The 21,422-nt window shown below is 33.6% G+C and overlaps 1 protein-coding gene across 11 annotated transcripts in view; it reads right to left on the bottom strand.

Annotated features, from left to right (window-relative positions):
- Positions 1 to 843: 843 nt before the first annotated feature.
- The window catches only part of ANKIB1 (ankyrin repeat and IBR domain containing 1), a 210,620-nt gene continuing 190,041 nt past the window's right edge, over positions 844 to 21,422 (bottom strand). For 9 of the 11 annotated variants that reach the window (XM_054692328.1, XM_054692331.1, XM_054692327.1 and 6 more), the window contains 10 exons: positions 21,062 to 21,192; positions 15,262 to 15,396; positions 14,432 to 14,518; positions 14,280 to 14,346; positions 12,189 to 12,334; positions 10,974 to 11,152; positions 10,128 to 10,179; positions 6,370 to 6,484; positions 4,308 to 4,441; positions 844 to 4,000 (listed from right to left, as the gene is read on the bottom strand). In XM_054692328.1, coding sequence (XP_054548303.1) covers positions 3,257 to 4,000; positions 4,308 to 4,441; positions 6,370 to 6,484; positions 10,128 to 10,179; positions 10,974 to 11,152; positions 12,189 to 12,334; positions 14,280 to 14,346; positions 14,432 to 14,518; positions 15,262 to 15,396; positions 21,062 to 21,192 — 1,790 coding nt within the window. In that variant the 3' untranslated portion in view covers positions 844 to 3,256. The remainder of the gene's footprint in view (positions 4,001 to 4,307; positions 4,442 to 6,369; positions 6,485 to 10,127; positions 10,180 to 10,973; positions 11,153 to 12,188; positions 12,335 to 14,279; positions 14,347 to 14,431; positions 14,519 to 15,261; positions 15,397 to 21,061; positions 21,193 to 21,422) is intronic. The other 2 variants (XM_037507717.2, XM_037507708.2) reach the window with 2 other exon arrangements.

Here is a 21,422-nt window from a genome sequence, read left to right as displayed (position 1 = left end):
AGCTTCACAGCGCTGCGCTCAACCCGCTGCACCACTGGGGAGGCCTTACTGTACATATTTTAAACAATTTAGTACTTATTTAAAAATATCTACTTTTTATATTAGAAATTCATCCTGACAATATCAATTGCTGAATTGCTAATTTTTATTTTTTTGTATTCCTCACAGTTTTTAACGAATCTTTCTTCTCTACCAACATCGCTTATCCTTTTGTCCCTTTCCCTCCTGCTCCTCCTAACACCACAGTGTTTGTTATACCCACTGGTTCTTTAAACCACATTTAAAGAATAATTCAGCATGTAGACATTGGTATTTAAGCTTCAGTCCACAAAATGGAAGGCAGTAATATAACAAGACTTTAAGTGGTTGTCACTGGCAGAACATGAAGCTGGTGGCCTGGAACTTAGGTATGTACAATGAAGTTAAGATGCCACTTAGAAAGGAAATAATAATAAAATGGGGAAGGAGGCATTTCTCTTCATATGGTATTTAAAAAAAAAAAACCCTGTCTTAAGCAATTTCACCAAGTATCTTAAAACTCTTTTTCTGTGTTTCTATTAGAAATTTCAAAGAAAAATCCTAGCAATTTTCTCCTGAAAGCTACAATGGTGAAAAGAAAATGAAAAGTCACCATATTTTAACACATGGTCATACAGTTTCTTGTGGTTTAACTTTATAGCTGAAAATGCTTAGTAAGTGGGCTAGTGTAAAAAAATACTAGGCACTAATCAACTACATGTAAGGACCAAACTAATCTGATCATATTGGAGGGAATTTAATTTGAAGAAATCGACTTCCTGACTTGTTAAAACAAAGTCTATAATGTAACGAGACAAAGTGAAGTAGTTTAAGTAATAAATGTTTAATCAAAGAATTTTACATATTATTAACAGCATTCATTTGGCCGAACATCTACATGTTGTAGAATCCTACTGTATATAAAGTGGGAATGTATCAAGTATAGACTATGAAAGTGCAAATAACAAGTCAAGGTTAGAGTAATTTTTTTTTTTACATTATAAAATTAACTTGTTTACAAAATAGGCTTTGCCAAACTTTATTTCTGAATTGTAAAGTCAATGACTGTGTTTTTAAAATATGTACCAAGGAAATACAAACTGGATAATGATCATTTTTCATGCTCAGGAAAGAACAGCACAGAAACAAAGGGTACTGCACAAGGTGTAAGGAACCAGAACCCACCACGTACAGTCTCCACACAGCGCTCTTTCTCACCTTATTGCAGCTTTGCAAGACACCTCAATGTGATACAAAGACTCTTCTATTGAAAAATTACAACTGGGTCTAAAAACTGATTTGTGTTGATATTTTTAATCCAAAATAAATTTGTAAAAAAATCCTTTAATGGACCATTTCAGTTTAATATACAGTAATACACTGCAGATAAAGTTAATATTTTCCCCAATTAATGTTAATAGGGATTGATATCTATGTTTCTGGTAACTGGGGAAACAAAAACTATTATGGACCTTTGCTATCCATAGCATAGGAACAATTCTCACATAGTTTATCCTACAGGGACCTTGGGAATATTACATACTCTAATATAATTTCCGAGCCATATGAATTTGAAGTACAAGAATTTTTCAAAAGCAGGGTTTGGAAAAAAAAAAAAAGTAATAAAAAAACATAATCACAGCTCACCTGGATTGCAATATTAATATAACCTTTTATCCAGCCCAGGACTTGCCTGTACAAACTCAGTAGTGAAATTTTGGTATCTGAGGATTTCTGGTAAGAATCTGGCAAAACATTAAATGAAGTGTTGCGTATCTATTTTGCTTATGTTATGCTAGTTTTGATAATATGTAAGTAAAACAGCCATTCCAACAATTTACTTTAGTTTTAATTACACACTGTACCATTGCATCTTAATTACAACTAAGACCAGTATTTTCTTCACAGTAAGACACTGATAACTAGGAAGTTGATTTTTTTCAACACTAAACAGTAATCACATAGCAAATGAGTATTGTGCAATAGAACAAACACATGTCAGCATTTGCTATTTAGGCAAACTGATTGAACATTTAGTTGTTATATTTACTGTAAAGGCAAGGCCATGGGTGGTTTTATGGAGGTCTTTGCAATTCATAGCATAGTTACTTCAGAAGAGACATTGATATTTGAATTACTCACTTATTAAACTGGCAACTATCCATTTAGGTTAGGCAAAGGCACGGTAACATGTTGCGCAGGATGTTTAATTTTTAATAATTGTGGGATTTACTATACTCATGAAAACTCCACTTTTTTCTATTTTATAAAACACTTACCATTAAAAGTAATTGCACCCATTAGTAATTAGAATGCACTGTAAAATTGTGAAAACAAAGAACTATGATTGCACTTCCAATAAAGTGTCTCTTAAAATACAGCACCGCTGTTGCTAATCAACTGTATTTTAATATTAAAATAAACTGTTTTTAACAGCAGCATTAGGTTTAGTTAACTTAAGCTACAGGCTACATTTATTTAAATGCAGTCTCCATGGCAACAAAAGCCCATTAAATTCTGAAATATCTGTTACAAAGTGGCACCTTTTACTCCCAAGAATGCTGAAACTTCTCTGGAACCGTCTAGGACACCACACACCTAAACGCCTTCTTAGCACATGAGTCAGAGTTTGGCACAAGTGGACTGTAAATAGACATGAAGAGAAATCTTTGATTCATGTGAAAATTAAAACTAATTACACTGTGGTAGATGTAGCTACTGAAGAGAAGCCTTGATACCTCAATTCACGAAGCTCAGACAAAAAGGACCAAAGTTATGGAAGGGCACAAAAAGACTGAGGGAATGCCATGAGATCTACCCAAAATACTTCTAAAATGAAGAAAACTTTTTTTTTAAAGGAAAAAGCCACCGAAGGATTAGGGAGTAAGCCTTTAATTTAAATGTCTAATTTAAAGTATCACAGACCTTAGGAAAAGAAGACTGCATTTTTGTTCAATGTAGACTCTAACCTATTTATTCCATTTGCTTCTTTCTCACTCTCCCATTCTTGTTTTTGTCAGCAAAAAGTGGAAAAGCTATCCAATTAAATATAAAAAAAATCCTGGTAAAATTAAAATTAAAAAATGAAGCTACCAATCAAGGGAACTCCTTCATATTCAATCCTAACGTCAGTGGTTTATAATTGAGTTGGAATTAGGTAGACTTAGTCTCTATAATGCATACTCCACTAGCATACCAGCTGTACCTGTGATTCACTTAGAGCCCAGAGGTGTGCAGATCACACTAAATGTACTTGTTCAAGCCAGTCACTTGAGGTTTGAGGTGGTTGACTTGAAACATCTGAACTATCCCCCTTGTTGGCTGCCTCATTATCACCGTCACCAGTTTGAGATACTGCTTCCCCAGTCAGAATATTCTCTTCCAAAGGATTTTCCTCTTCTATTTGGGTTCCTCTACCTTCACTGACAAGAGCATCTTCGAACACTGAATCTTCTTCTGGGGGTACCAGTTCTACATCCCTCATACTTTCTGACCCATCTTTGACACAGAGGGGCTGGGAATCTGCAGTGAATTCTGTAGTTGCTGGAGGAATCAGGGCAATGCTCTGAGGATTCATGTCATGAAACCAAGCCATGATATTGCCAAGAAGATTGTCACTGATGTTGGTGTCCTGGTCAGCTGAGTCAGGGTCACTTGAAGAGGGAAAGAATTCACTTCTTGCCTCACTGAGAGGGTGTGAACTCAGTGTGTCAGTTGAAAATGGGTCACTTTCTGCTCCTAGTCTCATGAGGCTGTCACCAAGTTCCAACAGCTCAGAGCTGCTCATTGCAGCCCGAGGGCTATCTGTGTTCCTAGGGACTGAGTCCAGTCTAGAAGGTAAAGATGTGCCAATTGCTCCTAAGGATGCTTCATTACTGAAGAAGTCTCTATTTTCCTCATCCATAGCCAGCCCAGATTCTTGCAGGGATAACTGTATTGCAAGAAGTATATTGGGGTCATCCTCATCCAAGGAACTTAGAGCCTGAAGCAACAGAAGGTAAATCACTTTAAAAATCAAAAAGAAAATGATTTCACCCAATAAAGCTTACCAGTGCTCTTTTACTGAACAAATATTATCTCTATTTATAGATTGTTATCTACTCAAACCATTTTTCAATTTTCTCCTTTCCTATGCTTAAGAGAAAACTTAAATACAAAAATTGTTCCCTGTAGTACATCTCTGAATGATTTTAGAATAGAAGAAAAAGGAAAATAATAAAAGTGAAAATAGGAAACTAACCAAAAGAGTGAAAGAAAAGCAGGGCATTGAGGTTGCCCAGGAAGGCTACCTGAAGAGAGTCCTGGTTCTCAGAGCGACTGGCAGGAGTGAAGTCGCGCAGCGAAGAGCTGTGCAGCACGCTCATAGACGCAGAACTTACCACAGAGGTGCCAGGTCTGCGGCTGCTGCCACCATCTGGAATATCTGTTTCAAAGCAAGTGGTAATGGACAATTTGGACATAAAAGATTTCAGACATCTTTTTATTTAAATTGGTGATTTTTCTTTCAGTAATAGTGAAAACCAATGTTCATACACTTACTTAACCGTTCAGAGATTTCTCATCCATACTTGTTTTACCATAAGCAACGATATATATCTAATACTATTATTTAAAATCCATGATTTTGCTTTACTTTTTTTAAAGAGAGAATTAGCAAGTGTTCGTCAATTCGAGAAAGGGAACGACACTAAGAAAGCAACTTGACTTGTGGAAATTCCTTCACATGTAAACATGTGGATTAAGGAATTAGCATTTGCCAATAATAAAGAAAAAGTTATTTTTATTGTGTTTAATATATTATAACGGCAAGAAGTAAAATGCATGAATTCACATTCCAATTAATGGAGAACTTTTTTTTTGGTATTTTCAATCCTTCAATTTTTTTTTTAACTTTTACTTTATTTAAACTGTAGCTTTTATTTATCCCTCTATCCCTCACATCCCCTTGTCCTTTTCCGCTTTCCCATTGCTCCTGCTCTCAGTACCTTCACTTCCTTAGTATTAATGCCCAAGTGATTTACGTTTCCGCTTGTACTATTCATAAGTGGAAATGCTACCATCCATTCCTCTTTTTTTGTTTTAATTAGGGAATAACAAAAGTGTTTCAGTTTTCAGAGTTCTTAAGCCTGAGTTTGGGAATTACAATAAACCGAAGAGCAATTCTTTGCTCTATTGTTCAGATTTATTAAAGATGATGTGTTGACACTGTAATTTGAAGATTTTTAAATAATAATTAACATTTAAAGATTGATAATTAAGAAATTTATCTCTAGGGCCTCCCCTCGTGGCGCAGCGGTTGAGCGCTGGGCTGCGAAGCTGCCTGCAGCCTCTGCAGCGCTGGTTTGATCCCCGGCCACCGGCGAGGGTCTCACATGGTGCGCAGACCTCTCCTGCCGCGCCAGCTGCTCCCCTCAGCAGTGTATTTCATCAGCCTGCCTGTTCTGTTCCCTGCTCTGGCTCTGGTGAATTCTCTTACCCTCCCGCGCTTCTGACTGTACCCAGTGCTTGTATAAATAAATAAATATATATATTTTTTTTTTTTAAAAGAAATTTATCTTTAATACCAGAAATGATCTTTTTTTTTTTTTTTTTTTTAATTTTCTAGAGGCATGTCTTATTTATCTATTTGTTTGTTTGTTTTTTGGTTTATACATGCACTGGGTACAGTCAGAAGCCGGGAGGGCGAGAGAATCCACCAGAGCCAGAGCGGGGAGCAGAGCAGGCAGAAGGACCGAAGTACACTGCTGAGGGGAGCAGCGGGCGGCAGGAGAGGTCTGCGCGCCATGTGGGACCCTCCTTCAGTGGCCGGGAGCAGCCGGGGATCGAACCGGCGCCGCAGAGGCCGCGGGCAGCTTCGCAACCCAGCGCTCAACCGCTGCGCCACCTGGGAGGCCCAGAAATGATCTTTTTTAAAGAATGTTTATAGGAGAATTGAGGGTAGGAGAAAAATTTTCCATGAATACAATAACAGTAGTCATTAACTACAATTTAATGAGTACTTACTAGATCTTATGGTGTTTAAGTATTTTACATAGTTTATCTCATTTAATGTTCACTACAATGACACAAAGTGACACTGACATTATTGTTTCTTTAAAATGAGGAGACTGAATTTTGAAAAGGTTAAATGACTAAAGTTTCATGCTGATACTCAGCAGAGACGGGCTCATGAACCCAGGTCTGACTACACAGCCCGTGGTGTTCTCCTCTCTGATTTTCTGTACATTATTACATTTGAAGCCTCTAATTGGTTACCTAAATTACAAACTCTTTCAAAAACATTTAGATTAACCAGTTTTAAGAACAAATTCAAGAGAACTAGAATAAAAGTTACCCAACTGAAGAGCTTACCTAAAGTGCTTTCACTTGGTTCATCAGGGTCTGGAGGATTACTGAGCAAACTGTGCATATCTCCTCGACGGCGTTGTTGTCTGTGCCTCCTTCGATACTGAAATTCAGCATATTCCTGCATAAACCAAAGGTTATAAAATACAGAAGGAGCATGCAATTTTTAAATGCCAACAGAACAAACTACATACTTTTTTTTCCAGGAAAAAAAATGTGTGATTTTATGTAAATATTATAAAATCACTTGGCTTTAGAAGAAGAAACTTCAGGTTTTGCCATGCCAAGAAAATGGAAAACGTAAAACAGATAAAGAAAAAATTAAAAGTCATTACAATTGCCTGGATAAATTGGGAATACTTGCAAACTCCAATGCTAGACCATTACTGAGTCTTATTTTATATGCCTGGGTCTTGTTATTTAGTATTACAACTAGTGGCACAGTGATAGGGCTTTCTGTGGATGTTTGGTTTTTCAAAAGTAACATACATAACAGAAAGAAAAAGGAAAGAAAAAGAAAAGCACAAACTGTTAAATACTTGACAGATTGTTCAGTTTTGTACTCTTTGGTACTACTACATGCCATACTCACAAGTCAAATGATTAAAAGAAAAATGTGACATTATCTTTAAAATGAGATGGAACTTGGCTTCCCTCCTTTATTAGCTAATATGTAGGATTATCTACAACATAGGCAGGAAGAAGTACTTTTTGTTTAGTATATAAGAAGAACATATTTTGTAGATGTCCCAGAGTCTATTTTACATTTGTGATAACAGTTTAAAGTGGTTTTTCTATGACCTGAGACAAAATCTGGTACTACCTGATACTACCTGGGAAAAAAGTGCTTTTCCAGATTTTAGTGAGAAACCGACTTATAAAAAGTTCAGTGTGCATGATCAGCATAAAAAAAGCAAGTTTTGAAAGCATTGTAGAATCCTTTAGTGATAAATCCTAAGATACACAAGTTTTTAATTACCCAGGTTATTCTAGAATATTCAATATGCTTATACTATGAAAATATTGGAATAAACAAAGACATATTTTACATCACAAATAAAACTTTTATATCCTACTACTCTGATTAAATTGATTTCAACTCTTCCATCTATGAAAGCAGCTGGACTCAGAAGAGGTAGGTGATATATCATCAGGTTAGATACCAATAAATAAAAGATCTGCCTAGTGAGATAATTTAGATATTTAAATGTCCTGCTGATAACATTTCTTCTTTTTCTGGAAGCCCATGATCCAAAACTGGATGACTATTATGTGTTATCATGGCTCATTGGATTATTAAAAGACTACCACATTTTTTAGATGAAAATGGTATCAGGATTTATACTTACTGATTTATTTTGAATACTTGATGATGGTAAAAAGTTATTCTGAATTAAATAAACTATTACTACCCATAGAATACACATATTTCCAATTTAAGAAAACTAAATGGTTTAAAAATAACTGTAAAAGACACTAATTATATTTATAATTATTCTGATAGAATATTCAAATGGCATTCTCACAATGCAACAGACTTTTAAAAAATGAAAGTATCTGAACATTTCCAAGGACTCCTAAGATCTTCAAATAAGCATACGAAAAGGCTAAATTCAAATTTGAGTGTTAAGGCTACAGTGAAAATTTTGGAGTTTTGGGACTTACAAGGGAGGAGCCTTTTCTGGTTTGTTTTAATAACACCATTCACTATCATTGAGAACCAATTTTGTCAAAAACTAAAAGAGATTATTTAATACTCGTAGAACTTCCATAGAATAGATGCCCCCAACTATATTTTATAGATGAGAAACTAAGGAAGAATATAACCTAAAGTCAGTTTCAGAGCAACATCTTTCAGGTATCCTTCAGACTTTTAGACAATTCATATTTTCCTCTGGGTTCTACTGCCTTTAAAGTGGTACAAAAATAAATACTTAAGCTTGTCACTGATTGATTCAATCAATTTACTTTAAAGAGTAAGACAGAATTTACTGACAAAAATACAAATCCAACCAAGATGTCTATTGGAGCTTGATAATATTTTTTTCTCAGTCTATATGAAGGCCAATAGCTAATTTTTAAAGATATAATATGGACAGTTACTTGATAATCACAAACATGAAGAATTTTAAAGTTTCACATTGTGTGGTAATTTTTAGAATTGCATCAAGATTTAAACAAAAGCTTGGTGTTTCAATGAGCAAAAGATTTTAAAGAAAAGTAAAAAGCAAGTTACATAAGTCTTCTAAAATTTATTAACTCGTAAAAATAAATTTAAGACGGGAATACTATTTATAACCTCAGAAATATCAATCTCTGGAGAATAAGAGCTCGATAATATTCATGTGGGAAATGCAAGTCTTCCTACTTTTTTTTTTACAGAATGAATCTGTGTCAGTCATATTAACAAGTGCTTAATATGCAAGGGCAATATTTGAGGGTTCTGAAAGTTACTGCCAGAGCCCAAAGTTGCAAGATGATGCATAAATAATTGTGAATACCATGGTAAAAGATTTACTTTTGCTGAAATGAGTTTTTAGTTTAAAATACTTAAGTCTCTAGTGCTCTGCTTTTGATAATTGAAGTTTGTTTATTCTTCCTTTCAGGAGGCAACTTTCCACAATATCCCCAAAGTTGTAATTATGACAAGGAATTAATAAGCATAGGATCTGGTAAAGAAAAGGTTCCTAATTTGTTTTTACAATAAAACTTAAAAATGTGATTTTTTTTTTTTTTGGAATTTAACTGAACTTAAAATTTTCACATCAGAACTCTAAGTACAAATTAATTTTCCAAGTCCATATTTTCTTGGATAAAATTTACTAATATAAAAGGTGATTGCAAGTATCCTCAGAAGCTGAAATGAGAAAATATCCGATTTAAATAAGCCACAGTCATTTCTGGGCAATAGTCAATTTCACTATCTTTCAGTTCCTAATAACAGATGGGTTATAAGTGATAAACGGAAGTTTCATTGTTTGTCCCACACCCTTCCAAGAATTAAGCTAAAAGATTATCATAATAAAAGCACTGGATGGTATAATGTTTTATAAAGAGCTAGGAAGGAGAGCCAGAAGTAGAGAGAATTGCTAAAACCATTTAAAACCAGACTCAGCTGTGACAGTGGCAATTTAAATCTTAGGAACTGGCAATGTGATTAAGATTTTCACTGTTTTATTTTTACTTGCAGCTACTGCTATTTGCGGTGGTAGTATGTTAGACCTTCAGTATTTCAAAATGGTTAACAATAACAACAAAAAAAGAAACGAGTGTGAAAATCTTAAAGAGAAGCAGAAAGCAACTAAGCAAAACAATTCTTTCTGTATATTATTAGTGTCAAGTGTCCACCTTAACAATTGACAGACAATTGCCTAAGGTTGCTCTAGTACTTTAGAAAAGTAGGCTGTCCATTTATGTTTTCAACAGATTGAGATTGGGACAATATTATAACCAGAAATACACTTCTAATAAACAAAATTTGTATCTCTGTTAACCAATCTGAAGATATTTTTCAAAAATATATGCTATATACTTGTCTTAATTCTGACCACATTTAATAAAAGTAGAATGCATTTAATAATGAAAATTCAATACCATAAATAGCTAAATGCAGGCTCTGCTGAGGCATTTTTACTATAAAAAGAAAGATACATTGCTGACAATCTCAGTAAGATTTAGAATAAATGAGGATGCAAATGCAAGCAGGATTTCAATAAGGAAAAATATAAAGAAAAAACAAAACAAAACCTCCACAAAACAATTACCTCAGGTGATGCAAATCCTAAATATTCCCAATCCCATGTTCCACCAGCAAAGCTACAAAGAAATTAGACATACCATTTGATTTATTATCAATACTACAAAGTACAAACAATCAGACCCTTGCCCTTTGAACATTTCTTTTAATTCCTTTGCTTGGAACTTGCTTAACCACAGTAGATCAACACTTAAAAAATACTTTTATTATTTCTTTCAAATTCTAAATTGTGTTATGTTGGTGAAAAAATGAAAATCAAAATGTTATAACAGTTTTTCATGATTGCTTCCAATTTCATAAATGTTTATGTAAAAACAGGGTAAAAGGAATTTCTAATAACCATAGTTATTATGATTAAGTAAATACATAATGGCACAAGTGGTATAAGTACCTGAAATAAACAACCCAAACTCAACTGTTTTTGAATTTAATAGATGAATGTGGGTCACTGAAAACTTCACTAATATCAGTTTTCTAAAGTCTGTACAATCTCCTACCACAAAAACATGAGTATCACTATAACAAGCTGGCAAGGCTTCCAAATTCTACATTATAAGACATTTACGACTATACTACATACTTGAAATGATACATTAGAATACTTTGATTTATAAATTCACTGAAGTGTGAAATTAACAATTTACTGAGAAATTACAAAATATCAAACAGAGAAACAGTAAGAAAAAGTACTGGGGAAAAAAAAATCACCAAAATAAAGTTAACATACTTTTTTATGAGTTACCCATATCTTACATAAATGTAACATCCAGAAATATGTACACTAGTTCTATAAAAAATAAACCTTTTTTGTGGCTGGAGCTAGGATGATTTCCACAGCTGCATCTTTTTTTACCTGCGCCTTGGAGCTTCTGGTGAGTCTGCAGGAGCAACTCCCCTAGCCACAGATGCCAGAAATTCTTGCCTCTTCTGTTGTACAAGGCATGCTGCCTTAATGATCTTGTGACGGGGTGTGCGAAGATAAGGCCTATTGACTTTTTGGGCAAGATCCTCAGTGACCATTTCTAGGTCTGTCTATAGTAAGAAGAGGGAGAAAAAAGAGGTTACAGGCTGAGTGAATTAATCAGTCAACAGCAAATCAAGTGTCTTTCTGGTTTCTCAGTTAAATCTAATTCTCTTGATGTCAGAAATTATTCCAAATTTTGAAATAATTTCCTATTTAAGAAATTCAGTATTTTTCACATTGTTTTCCAGATTAGGAAAGAAATAGAAGAATCATGTGAACTCCAATTCAGGGAAACAGCACTCATCGATAACAGATTTGTTAGCAATATAGTTGGGTTGTTTTACAAAGAAGTAGTGAATAAACTGGGATTTGTAACTGTAACCCCCCCCCCCCAATTTCAAGGTGTTGTACATGCAAAAATACTTGACTATGTGATGTAGACTATAAATCGTAAGGGAATTTGAGGGAAGGCCAGAGCTTTGTGATTTGGGGTTAGGTGTGGAAGACTTCATGTGAGTATGAGTATTAGATCCTCAAAAGAAATGCTGGATATAAAGTAGTAGAGAACAGTTCACAGGGATGAAATGAACACTAGCAAGAGAACAACTTTTGGTGGGTTCAAGAAAAAGAGCAATACGTAATGTAGTAAGCAGGTTGACTATAATGACATCAGTTGGCTTAGGTGTTTCTGTTCTTCAAATGTTGTAATTTTTTAAGCTGTACTTTTAAGATAAACCGGTAAATAGCAACTTTCACATGTAGTAAGTAACGCAGTTTATTTTATTTTTGAAGATAAAATTCCTCATTATATAATCAGAATTAGGCTAGACTTGAAGTTCAACCAGTTTAAAACAAATAAATGCAGTAGGAAATATTTGCATAGATGAACTAATTCAGATCTGTACAGTGACAAATTTAAACATAAAGAGAACTTCACTTTATTACTGGTAACTTCTCCTTCTTTAAAAACACCTGAATAATGAAAACAAAATTGTTTACTAATCATACCCAATTTAGACAGAACTTAGCTAAGTGGCTGAAAAAGTTGAGATCTATTTCTCATAATAACTATACTTAAGTTTAATTTAAAAAAAGACATCTTACTTGCATGAGTTCAAAGATTTCTTTCTTTGTGCTTTTAGGTTCTAAGAAAAATCCATACGGATAAGAACACTTGAGAATGCGTCGAGTTTTTAAGAGCACGAGAACTGCATCTTCAATGAAAGTGGTATCTGGACAGCCTCCTTCAGCTATAAAGCAAATAAGGCACAGTGAATTTTTTTGTGTGTGGCAAATATGTTTTTATAAAATAAACTAAGTTTTCTTAAAAAGGAAAAAAAAGAATAAGGACTCCTTAAGAAGAAACTGTTTGAAACGGTATGATAGTATTCATTTGAATGAGATCAAAAACTATTCATGTGTGACAAATATGTATCTAGAAATGAAGCACACACTGTAGGAACCCGGGCATACTGATGATGGTCAGGAGGAATGCATATACTCATATTGGGTTCTTACTCTGTTGTAAAAACAAATCTCGCTTTAGGTCAACTGAAAGCTTTCCTGTTTTTCTGCTTATCCCAGATAGAAATTTGTTGATTAGGAATTAGAACAAAAGCCTTGCTAGAATGCTTGTTTAAAAAAAAAAAAAGACTTAATTGTAATTATGCCTCTTAAGAACCAATATTGTAAGGAAGATGATATAACACGGGGGGGCAACTGGATAATTAATGGTAGTAGGTAAAAAACTTCAGGGAGAGAGAGAAAAGGAGGAAGAATAAAAAAGAGGTAAGAAGAAATTGCCTTAGTATCTGAGAGTGCTCTTTCTCACAACATTCTAGTCTTTTCCTTAATTGCCAGTAATGAGAAATTAAGCAGTAGAATCTAAGTTGGTAAGTACTTTTGAAAATAACATTATTCTGCATTTCCTTAGAGGAAATTATATGTATGTACATACACTGATAAACATACCAAAACAATATACCTACCCTAGTGAAAGCTATTTGAAGTAAGAAGATACAAAGAAACACAAATCAAACACTGCCCCTCTTCATTATGTGTTTGAGAAGTATCTAAAGTTTTGCATCTTCTTTTCTTCTTTTCCAATCCTTGTATCTTTTAATATTTCTCCATATATTTACTATGCTGTCTAGAACCTCCAGAATGTTGGATGGGAACAGTAATCAAATCTATAAACATTTATTATTTATTATGTGTCAAGAATTGTTCTAAGCATTAGGAATACATCAGTCTTGAAAGAAACAAAATTCCTGCTGAAAAACTAGACTGATGAGGGTATTTTCCTTTCAATTTTTACTGGACAATAATCAAGAGTTTGGTATAGTTTTGAAACCATTATATCATTAATAAAGTGTAAAAAGTAATAACAAGGAGATGAAACTGCTACTGACAATCTTCCCCCCCACTTTATATAATTTAGGTAACTGTCTTCATTAAGGAATTATCCTAATGAAAGGGGTGTTAGTACTCATTATTTTTATAAACTGGAGCAAATACAAGTATAACTGAATGCACTTTTTGGCTTTAAAACTATTTCATATATATCTGCTATGATTATTTTTAAAATGTATCTTTTTAAAACAAGTATACGAGAACCTGTATTCTGTCTGATCACTGTAAGATATTATAAAGACCTAACCAATGCTCAATCCATTTTAGGATTGCTTTTTCCAGACTTCAAATTTAGGATCCAGAAGTTAGTTTTCTGTCATGGCTCTGCTTTTTGACTCAAATGTCCACTATATATCAGTGAGGTATTTCTCCCCAAACTGAACTTCCATTTCATTAGGCACTCTGTTCAATTTTCTCAAGAATCTTTGGAAATTCTGTCACACAATAACTGGTATCAAGTGCATCTTGCTCTTTTGACTATAGGTCAGGATGCCTTTTAGTGTCCACCCACTTTTTCCAACATTGTAGAACACTAGTAGTGAGACAGAGTAAGCAATACCACAAAAGTGAGTTCACCTGCATTTCTGAGACATTTCAGAGGAGCAGATGAGGTAAGTCAGGCTGAAAATCTAATAAGGGGGATAAATGCTAGCTGCACTCTACACTTCAGAGAATTCAGTTCGTGGAGATTCATTTAAGGGCCTTGACTTCACCACCATTGAAGTGACTTAAGCATGTAGAGCTACTTTACAGTATATATTCCATATAACACTTGTAACTTACCTTCTTTCAGAGCTCTACTCAATTGCTCCATCTTTTCTTTGGCTGTTTTAAGAAGGCGTTGTTCTAGCTAAAGGAATAGAAATAAATAATTGAAATCATTCTCTTATTCATAACAATTTGATTCAGCTCATTTGAAATGATTTGAGACATACCTCATAGCTATGCTCGTGGTTCTTAAATCTTGTGTAATAGTGCATAAATCTGTCAAGTTCCTGAAATCGTTTATGTTTCTTCTCGGCCTATAAAACAAAAGTCCAACTAGTCTGTCTAATGACTTCACTGTCAAGAGGTGAGATTAGCTGAACCTAATACGAAGTTACTTAGCTCCTATTTTAATGTATAACGTGTAATGCATATTTCCCTTAGTGAAAGACATTTATTAAAAACAAACAAATGGAAAAAAACAACAAAAGTCCATAAATGGAGCTTATAAATGCAACTACAAGATATTAAAATTGTTTTTTCCCTTAACTGTTATTAATAGGTAGCAATGCATATTGATTTGTTGATTATTTTATTGAGAGAAAATAACCAGTATATTGTAAAGTCTCTTAGAACAGTCTTACGTTTGTCTTCTCTGTGACAAACCACTGAATCCACAATTCCAGATCTAAGGCAAAGATGCCTCTCAAGCCCTATAACTATCAGATCTTCAGTGTTTTCACTCAGTCCATGGTAGTCAGCAGACTAAGACAATTACTTTATGTTATATCATAATACTGTATTGTTGATATTATGCTGAAATTGTTTTTAAGCTATGACAGACAAGCTGAACACACAAGACTTTTTTCATCTTAACCAATATAATAAATATTTCTTAGTGTAAGTTCTCAAGTTTATATAGCTATTTTGTTTAAATTAAAAGTTACCCTAAGGTATATTCAACTTAATACCTCATTGCAATAAAGACAAAAAAAGAAATGCAAAATTCTCCTAATGGATTAAATGGCTCAGTGAGAGGTTTTGGTTTAAACATTTTTACCTCCACAGTCATTTCCTTGGATTGTTCCTCCACATGTTGAATAACTTCATAGCGAGTACATCTATAATAACCTCCTGTGGAAGAACTATGTTTTTTCCATTCTTCTAGGCAAATCCAACAAAAGTCATACTTGCACTTCAAGAGAAAACATACATGTAAACAAATCCCTAAGAGTATGAGAATTATTTTCCAATTTCTAGTCAATCAATTTTTAGAGATTAAACAATCCTGCCTACGACCAGGAACAAATCTAAAAGACATATTCTTTTTACAGTTTCCTATGGAGATCTTATGTGCACTGTGTCATTTAATATAAATCCTAATATTACAAGTAATCTCTAGGACTCTTTAAAGATAGCAACAGAATATTCTTTCAAATAATAAAAAACTGATACTGACATATTTCATTTTTCAAGTGCACTATAATTTACATTTGTGTATAAATCTCTGCTATTTGAAAACTTCTGAAGACTTTTAATAAATTGGTTTTGAAAATGGGAACAAGTTTAAAAGGTCTCTAAGTGGAACAGCTGACATATAATCTGATTCTCATTTTTTAAAATTCCACTTAATTACAATAATTAGCAATAAAAAAAATGAGCATTCTAGTATGAAAATACAGGTGTGTTTTTTTTAAACGCTTGTGGATTTTGAGTCAGCATGATGTCGCAATTCCAAGTTTTTTGTTGTTACTTTTATGGTTTGTTTTTTGTTTAAAAAAACATTTACACCTTGACATCTTTTAGTGTTTGGTTTTATCGGGGTATATAGTATACGGTATAAATTCAACTTTTTTTTTTTAACAGACTTCCCAGTTGTCTTATTACCACTTATTGAATAGTATATATCTTGTCACTGGTTGGAGATGTCTGCTCTTTAAAGATTTGATAAATTCCCATATACATTTATTTTCTAGGTTTCCTTTCTATTCAGTTTCATCTATCTGCAGATTCATGTGGTCTTTACCACACTGTTTAAATTACTGAGTCACTAAGATACTGTTTACTATTTGACAAGGTCAATTCCTCTTTAGTGCTCTTTTACAGAGCTACCCTAGCTATCTTTTTTTTTTTTTTTTTTGCTATATAAAGGTGATTTCACACATACCCACCTATTCTTACTTTGTTTTTCCATACGAACTTTTGAATTAGCTTAACTAAATGCAGAAACAAAAGCCATCAGTAATTTTGCTGTAATGTTTCTAAGAACTTTATCATTTTCTTTTGTCACCTTTTGTGTCCTATGGATGGAGGGTTTAAATCTTTCTTCATATTATTTTTTGACATTTCATTTCTTTCTAGATAAATGAGGTATTTTTGAGGGGCATATATTCCACGTGGATGTTGCTGGTACACATGAAGGCTATTACTGTCTGCGTATTAATTTTGTTCTCTGCTATAGTACAAAATTTTTCTGTCTGTAGTAGCCTGCTGTTTGTAGTGGGTGTCTATGCGTACAATCATTTTGTCTACAAAATAACTATCACTTTATTTCTATTTTTTTACATCTCCAATTTTTTTTCTATTGTCTACTTATACTGAGAGGTAAATAATTCCAATCCAATATTAGTAACATTTTTGATGGAGAGCATCCTATCTTGTCCTTGTTTTTAGTGTGAGTACCTCTGGTTTCCCTAATTGTCACGTTAATCTTTGGACTAAGATACATTTATCTTTATGATACTAAGGATGTTTCCCTCTATTTCTGCTTCTGTGAGTGTCCTATAAAGAATGGTTGTTGATTTTATCAAATGCCTTTTGTGCATCTATATAAAATACCTCTGATTTTTCTCCTTGAATCTATTAGTAAGATGAAGTATAGCAATAGCTTTTAAAATATCAAATTATTCTTTTATTCCTGGAATAAACCTACTGGCTGATTTAATTTTAAAATTTTTAAGTTGAGATATAATTGATGTTCATCACTCTTTTAATGTACTTTGCTAATATCTGTGGGATCCCCCTTGCCCACGCCATCTTATTTAGGACAGTAAGATCGCTTTACACTTTCAGTTTTATAATCCTGTCAAGTCCTAGCATAAAGTTCTGCTCAGTTTATAATGATTATTTGAATGTTTTTTATTTTTTATTTTTTTTAAAGATTTATTTATTTATGCATACAAGAGCTGGGGTACAGACCAGAGATGAGGGGGTCGGGAGGGTGAGAAGATTCACCAGAGACAGAGGGGGGAATAGAACAGGCAGACTGAAATGCACTGCTAAGGGGAGCAGCAGGGAGACTGGAGAGGTCTGCTGCACCACGTGGGTTGCTCCCTGGCCGACAGGGATCGAACTTGTGCTGCAGAGGCTGCAGATTGCTTCATAGAGCGGTACTTAACCCCTTGTGCCACTAGGGAGGCCCCGAAAGGTATTTTCTTAATACTCAGAAACAGTTTAAATCATGAAATTACCTGTTCTTTACAAATTTGATAAAATTTTATTGTGAAATGGTCAAATTACTGCTTTAAAGTGGGGAGATAATGAAAATCTTTCTTCCTTCCACAGAGATAGGTTTACATGGCTATCTTTTTTAGGGTTAAGTTTTTTTTTTTTTTTTAAAGATTTATTTATTTATTCATACAAGTACTGGGTACAGTCAGAAGCGTGGGAGGGTGAGAGAACTCACCAGAGCCAAAGCGGGGAGCAGAACAGGCAGACTGACAAAACACACTGCTAAGGGGAGCAGCGGGCGGCAGGAGAGGTCTGCGCGCCATGTGGGACCCTCGCCCCGTGGCCAGGAACCGAACCGGCGCTGCTGAGGCTGCGCGCAGCTTCGCAGCCTAGGGCTCAACCGCTGCACCACCAGGGGAGGCCCTTCTAGGGTTAAGTTTTAATACATTACATTTTCTTAGAAAATCAATCCATTTAAATCCATGTTGAAACTTTGATAAGAAACTGATATGCTGAAACCTATCTTTAAGAGCGGAGCAGTTATCTCTTATTATCATTTTAATTTGCTTTATTGATTATTCCCCTTACTACTTATATTAGTTTATGAACTCCCTCAATCCTACTTTTTTCTTATGTAAGCTTAGTGGTTTATTTTATCGTCTTTAGAAAACCATATTTTGGATTTATTTATAGTTGTATTGTTTTTCAGTTTTTAACTCTTTGATTTTTGCTTTAAAAAAAAAAATCTTACCAGGTTTTCATCTTATCTAACTTCATTATTAATTTCTATTTTATTTTATTATGACCAGAGAATGTGGAATCTACTTCCTATTTTCTGAACTATCTATGAGATTGATGATCAATGATGACTGTTTTGTGAATGTCCCAAGGGTACTTGAAAAGAAGGATCCATATTTTCAAGATAGAGAATTTGAATATACAGCAATCAAATATACCTTAGTAATTACACTGACTTCTATATCATTACTAATTTTTATCTATTTTATATGTCATGGACAGAGAACCGAATTAACATCTGTATGCCATGCATCCTTTTTCAAAATAAACTGTGAGCTTGTAAGTGAAATAAGTCAGAAGGAAAAAGGTAAACAACAGATGGTCTCACATATATAGAAAAACCAAATGAATATAGAAAAACCAAATGAAGGGTCACACAAAGACAAACCTTGAAAGTGGACCACAGATATGAGGCATCCATAAAGGAAAAGAGGAGGGTGAATACAAGGTAGGGATTTAGGTGAGGTGAGGAGAGCACAAGGGACTATGGTGATGGACTATTGGTGCTATGGTGGTGGGAGAACTAGGGTGACCAAACCTGAAAGGAGAAATCATGTGCTGTCCAAAATTTAAATTAAAAAAAATGGGCTATAATCATATAAAAAAAAATTGTGAGCTCATTTCAAAGGTATGACACTATGCAAATTGTTTTGTTTCCTGGTGTAAGCAAACTTTGTGCCTGATTTGATACAAGTACACTTTAATACTTCTTTATTATCTCTCATAATTAGTGGCAATACTTTTACAAAACAGTCTAAAGAAGTTAAATCGTTTTTTAGTTGTAGCATAGTTTTACCCAAATGAAGAAAATTACTACAAAGTAATTTAAAATATGTAAGAATGCAAAATTTAGTCATCTGAAAATTATCTAAAAGGAAATTAATAGAATGAAGAATGTTTTTAAGATGAGCTTATTTTTACAGGCTCAAATCTGTCAGTCTTTTTACATGTTTAATAATTTGACTCCACAAAGAAAAAACTGTTACTGAATTATAACACTGAGATAATAAAAGTATATTATAATTTAGTCAAGAATACAGATTCAATTACATGGGAACTGTTGTTCCACTTTCACATTAAAAAAAAAGTGCCCTCTAAAAGTGTAAAATTTTTCTGTAGCAAAGTTGTAACTTTCCAGATGCCGTGCTGTATGTCATAAGATTTACTGTCATTTTCTTTTGTTCAATAATCTCACATAACATATCAGATAAGACTATTACATTTATACAACATGTAAGTAAATGTTTTTTTAAAATGCAACAGGAGCTTAAGCAAAATCTGTTTAAGATGAATTACCTTATATCAGTCCTGATTAATTCATGAAAATACTTATTCACTCAATATATATAAATCAAGTTTCTATTAGTGGCAAATGGTATGAAGGAAATAAAGGTAATAGTGGATCTTGCTTCTTTGTTAGACGCCTAGCTGCTCATTTTATGGTCAAACTATTTCCTTATATATTTATGTAGGCTATATAAGATTTTCCAAGAAAAATTAATACAGATGTTGGAGATAAGACCATAAATAAAGGAAAAGAATTTTGGCCTGATCAGCTAGACTTCTGAGGATTTGCTCAGCACACTCTAATAGGTTTTTCTTCTCATCTCTTAGGAAAATCATTATTACTGTCTCACTAAGCAAATTAATTTAAGTTTAAAGCAATGTAGGCTTGTAAATAACATCTGGTAACTGCCATTATTTTTAAGGTTAAAATAATGATCAAAGTCAAGTAATACACTGACATTTTACTGGATTTTTAAAAATTGCTGGGGTTTCTTTCATATCTTAAATTATAAGAAAAAATTGTCAATAATTTTAAATGATTATTTTTAATATAGAGATGGAACTTCCAATGTAAAAAAACTGGAACATCATTATGTCTTTAAAGAAAAAAATTTTCATAAATGTACGAATGGAGTAATAAAATGTGATTAACCTTTCTCCAGAATATTTACTTCTGATAGTTTTTTTTTCTATGCAACTAAGTCAGGAGGGTAGCCTTCTAACAGCAATTACTTATATTAATTATTTTTCAGCCAAGTGGCTCTTCATTGCCATTTTCATTTTCAATATAGCAATGTTTTATATATCTAATTGATGACTTCATTAGCAGACCTAAAATCAGTCTGTTGCTTTGGGTACCTTTATTATACAAACACCTATATACAGACACCAAGGTAAAGATTTGAACTTAGGGGGACTGCCCTGCCTGGGGCCTGCTAGGGTCTGTACTGTTCTAAAACCAGTTTTGCAAGAGATCTATGTAAGACAGCACTTTACCATTTGTTTTTTTTATTGTTATTATTTATATAAACATAAAACTCTCTCAGAGTCCTCACTGGGAGAAACGGCTGGCAGGAAAGAATGCAGGCATTTCTCATTTTCTGGCCAATAACTACTGAATCTTTAACTTTATTTTTTAAACATTCACTAGGAATATAAATTTTTTAATATAATACTTCAGTTATCCAGCAAGAAACGTAGAATTTAATCTCCTAGAGTAAGTATAAAACTCAACAAGATTTTATGCTTATCATATTTCTTCTTTGGATTAACAAAAAATTAAGATTCCAACTGCAAAGCATGCAACATTTTTTTTAACTTCTTACCTTAGCACACTGCATGTGGTTGCATCCCTCATTCTTCTGTATTGGAGACTTGCAGTTAGCACAAGGCTTGGAATTAGTTAACAACCAGAGACAATTGGCCGCATCCTCATAAGCTTCACTAACTCCCACAACTTTGAGATATAAGGACAAACACAAAAATAAATAATTTAGAGTACAAGTTCGGAGGGAAATAAAACCCTGAAGTTTTCTTTGTAACCTATCTTTCAATTTTAATCATATATTTCCTATTGGGATCTACAGAAACGTTTTAAAACTGCTTTATTCTCAATAGCATGATTATTGCATATGGAAGAGTATTTCAAAAGCTCTACTTATGAAACTGGATTTAAAGATTTACCCT

Source organism: Talpa occidentalis, unplaced genomic scaffold (assembly GCF_014898055.3).
Source record: "Talpa occidentalis isolate TD23 unplaced genomic scaffold, MPIMG_talOcc4v2.1, whole genome shotgun sequence".
NCBI lineage: Eukaryota > Metazoa > Chordata > Mammalia > Eulipotyphla > Talpidae > Talpa > Talpa occidentalis.
The sequence above is the reverse complement of the archived record's forward strand: the minus strand, read 5'-3'. Positions and strand labels throughout refer to the sequence as shown.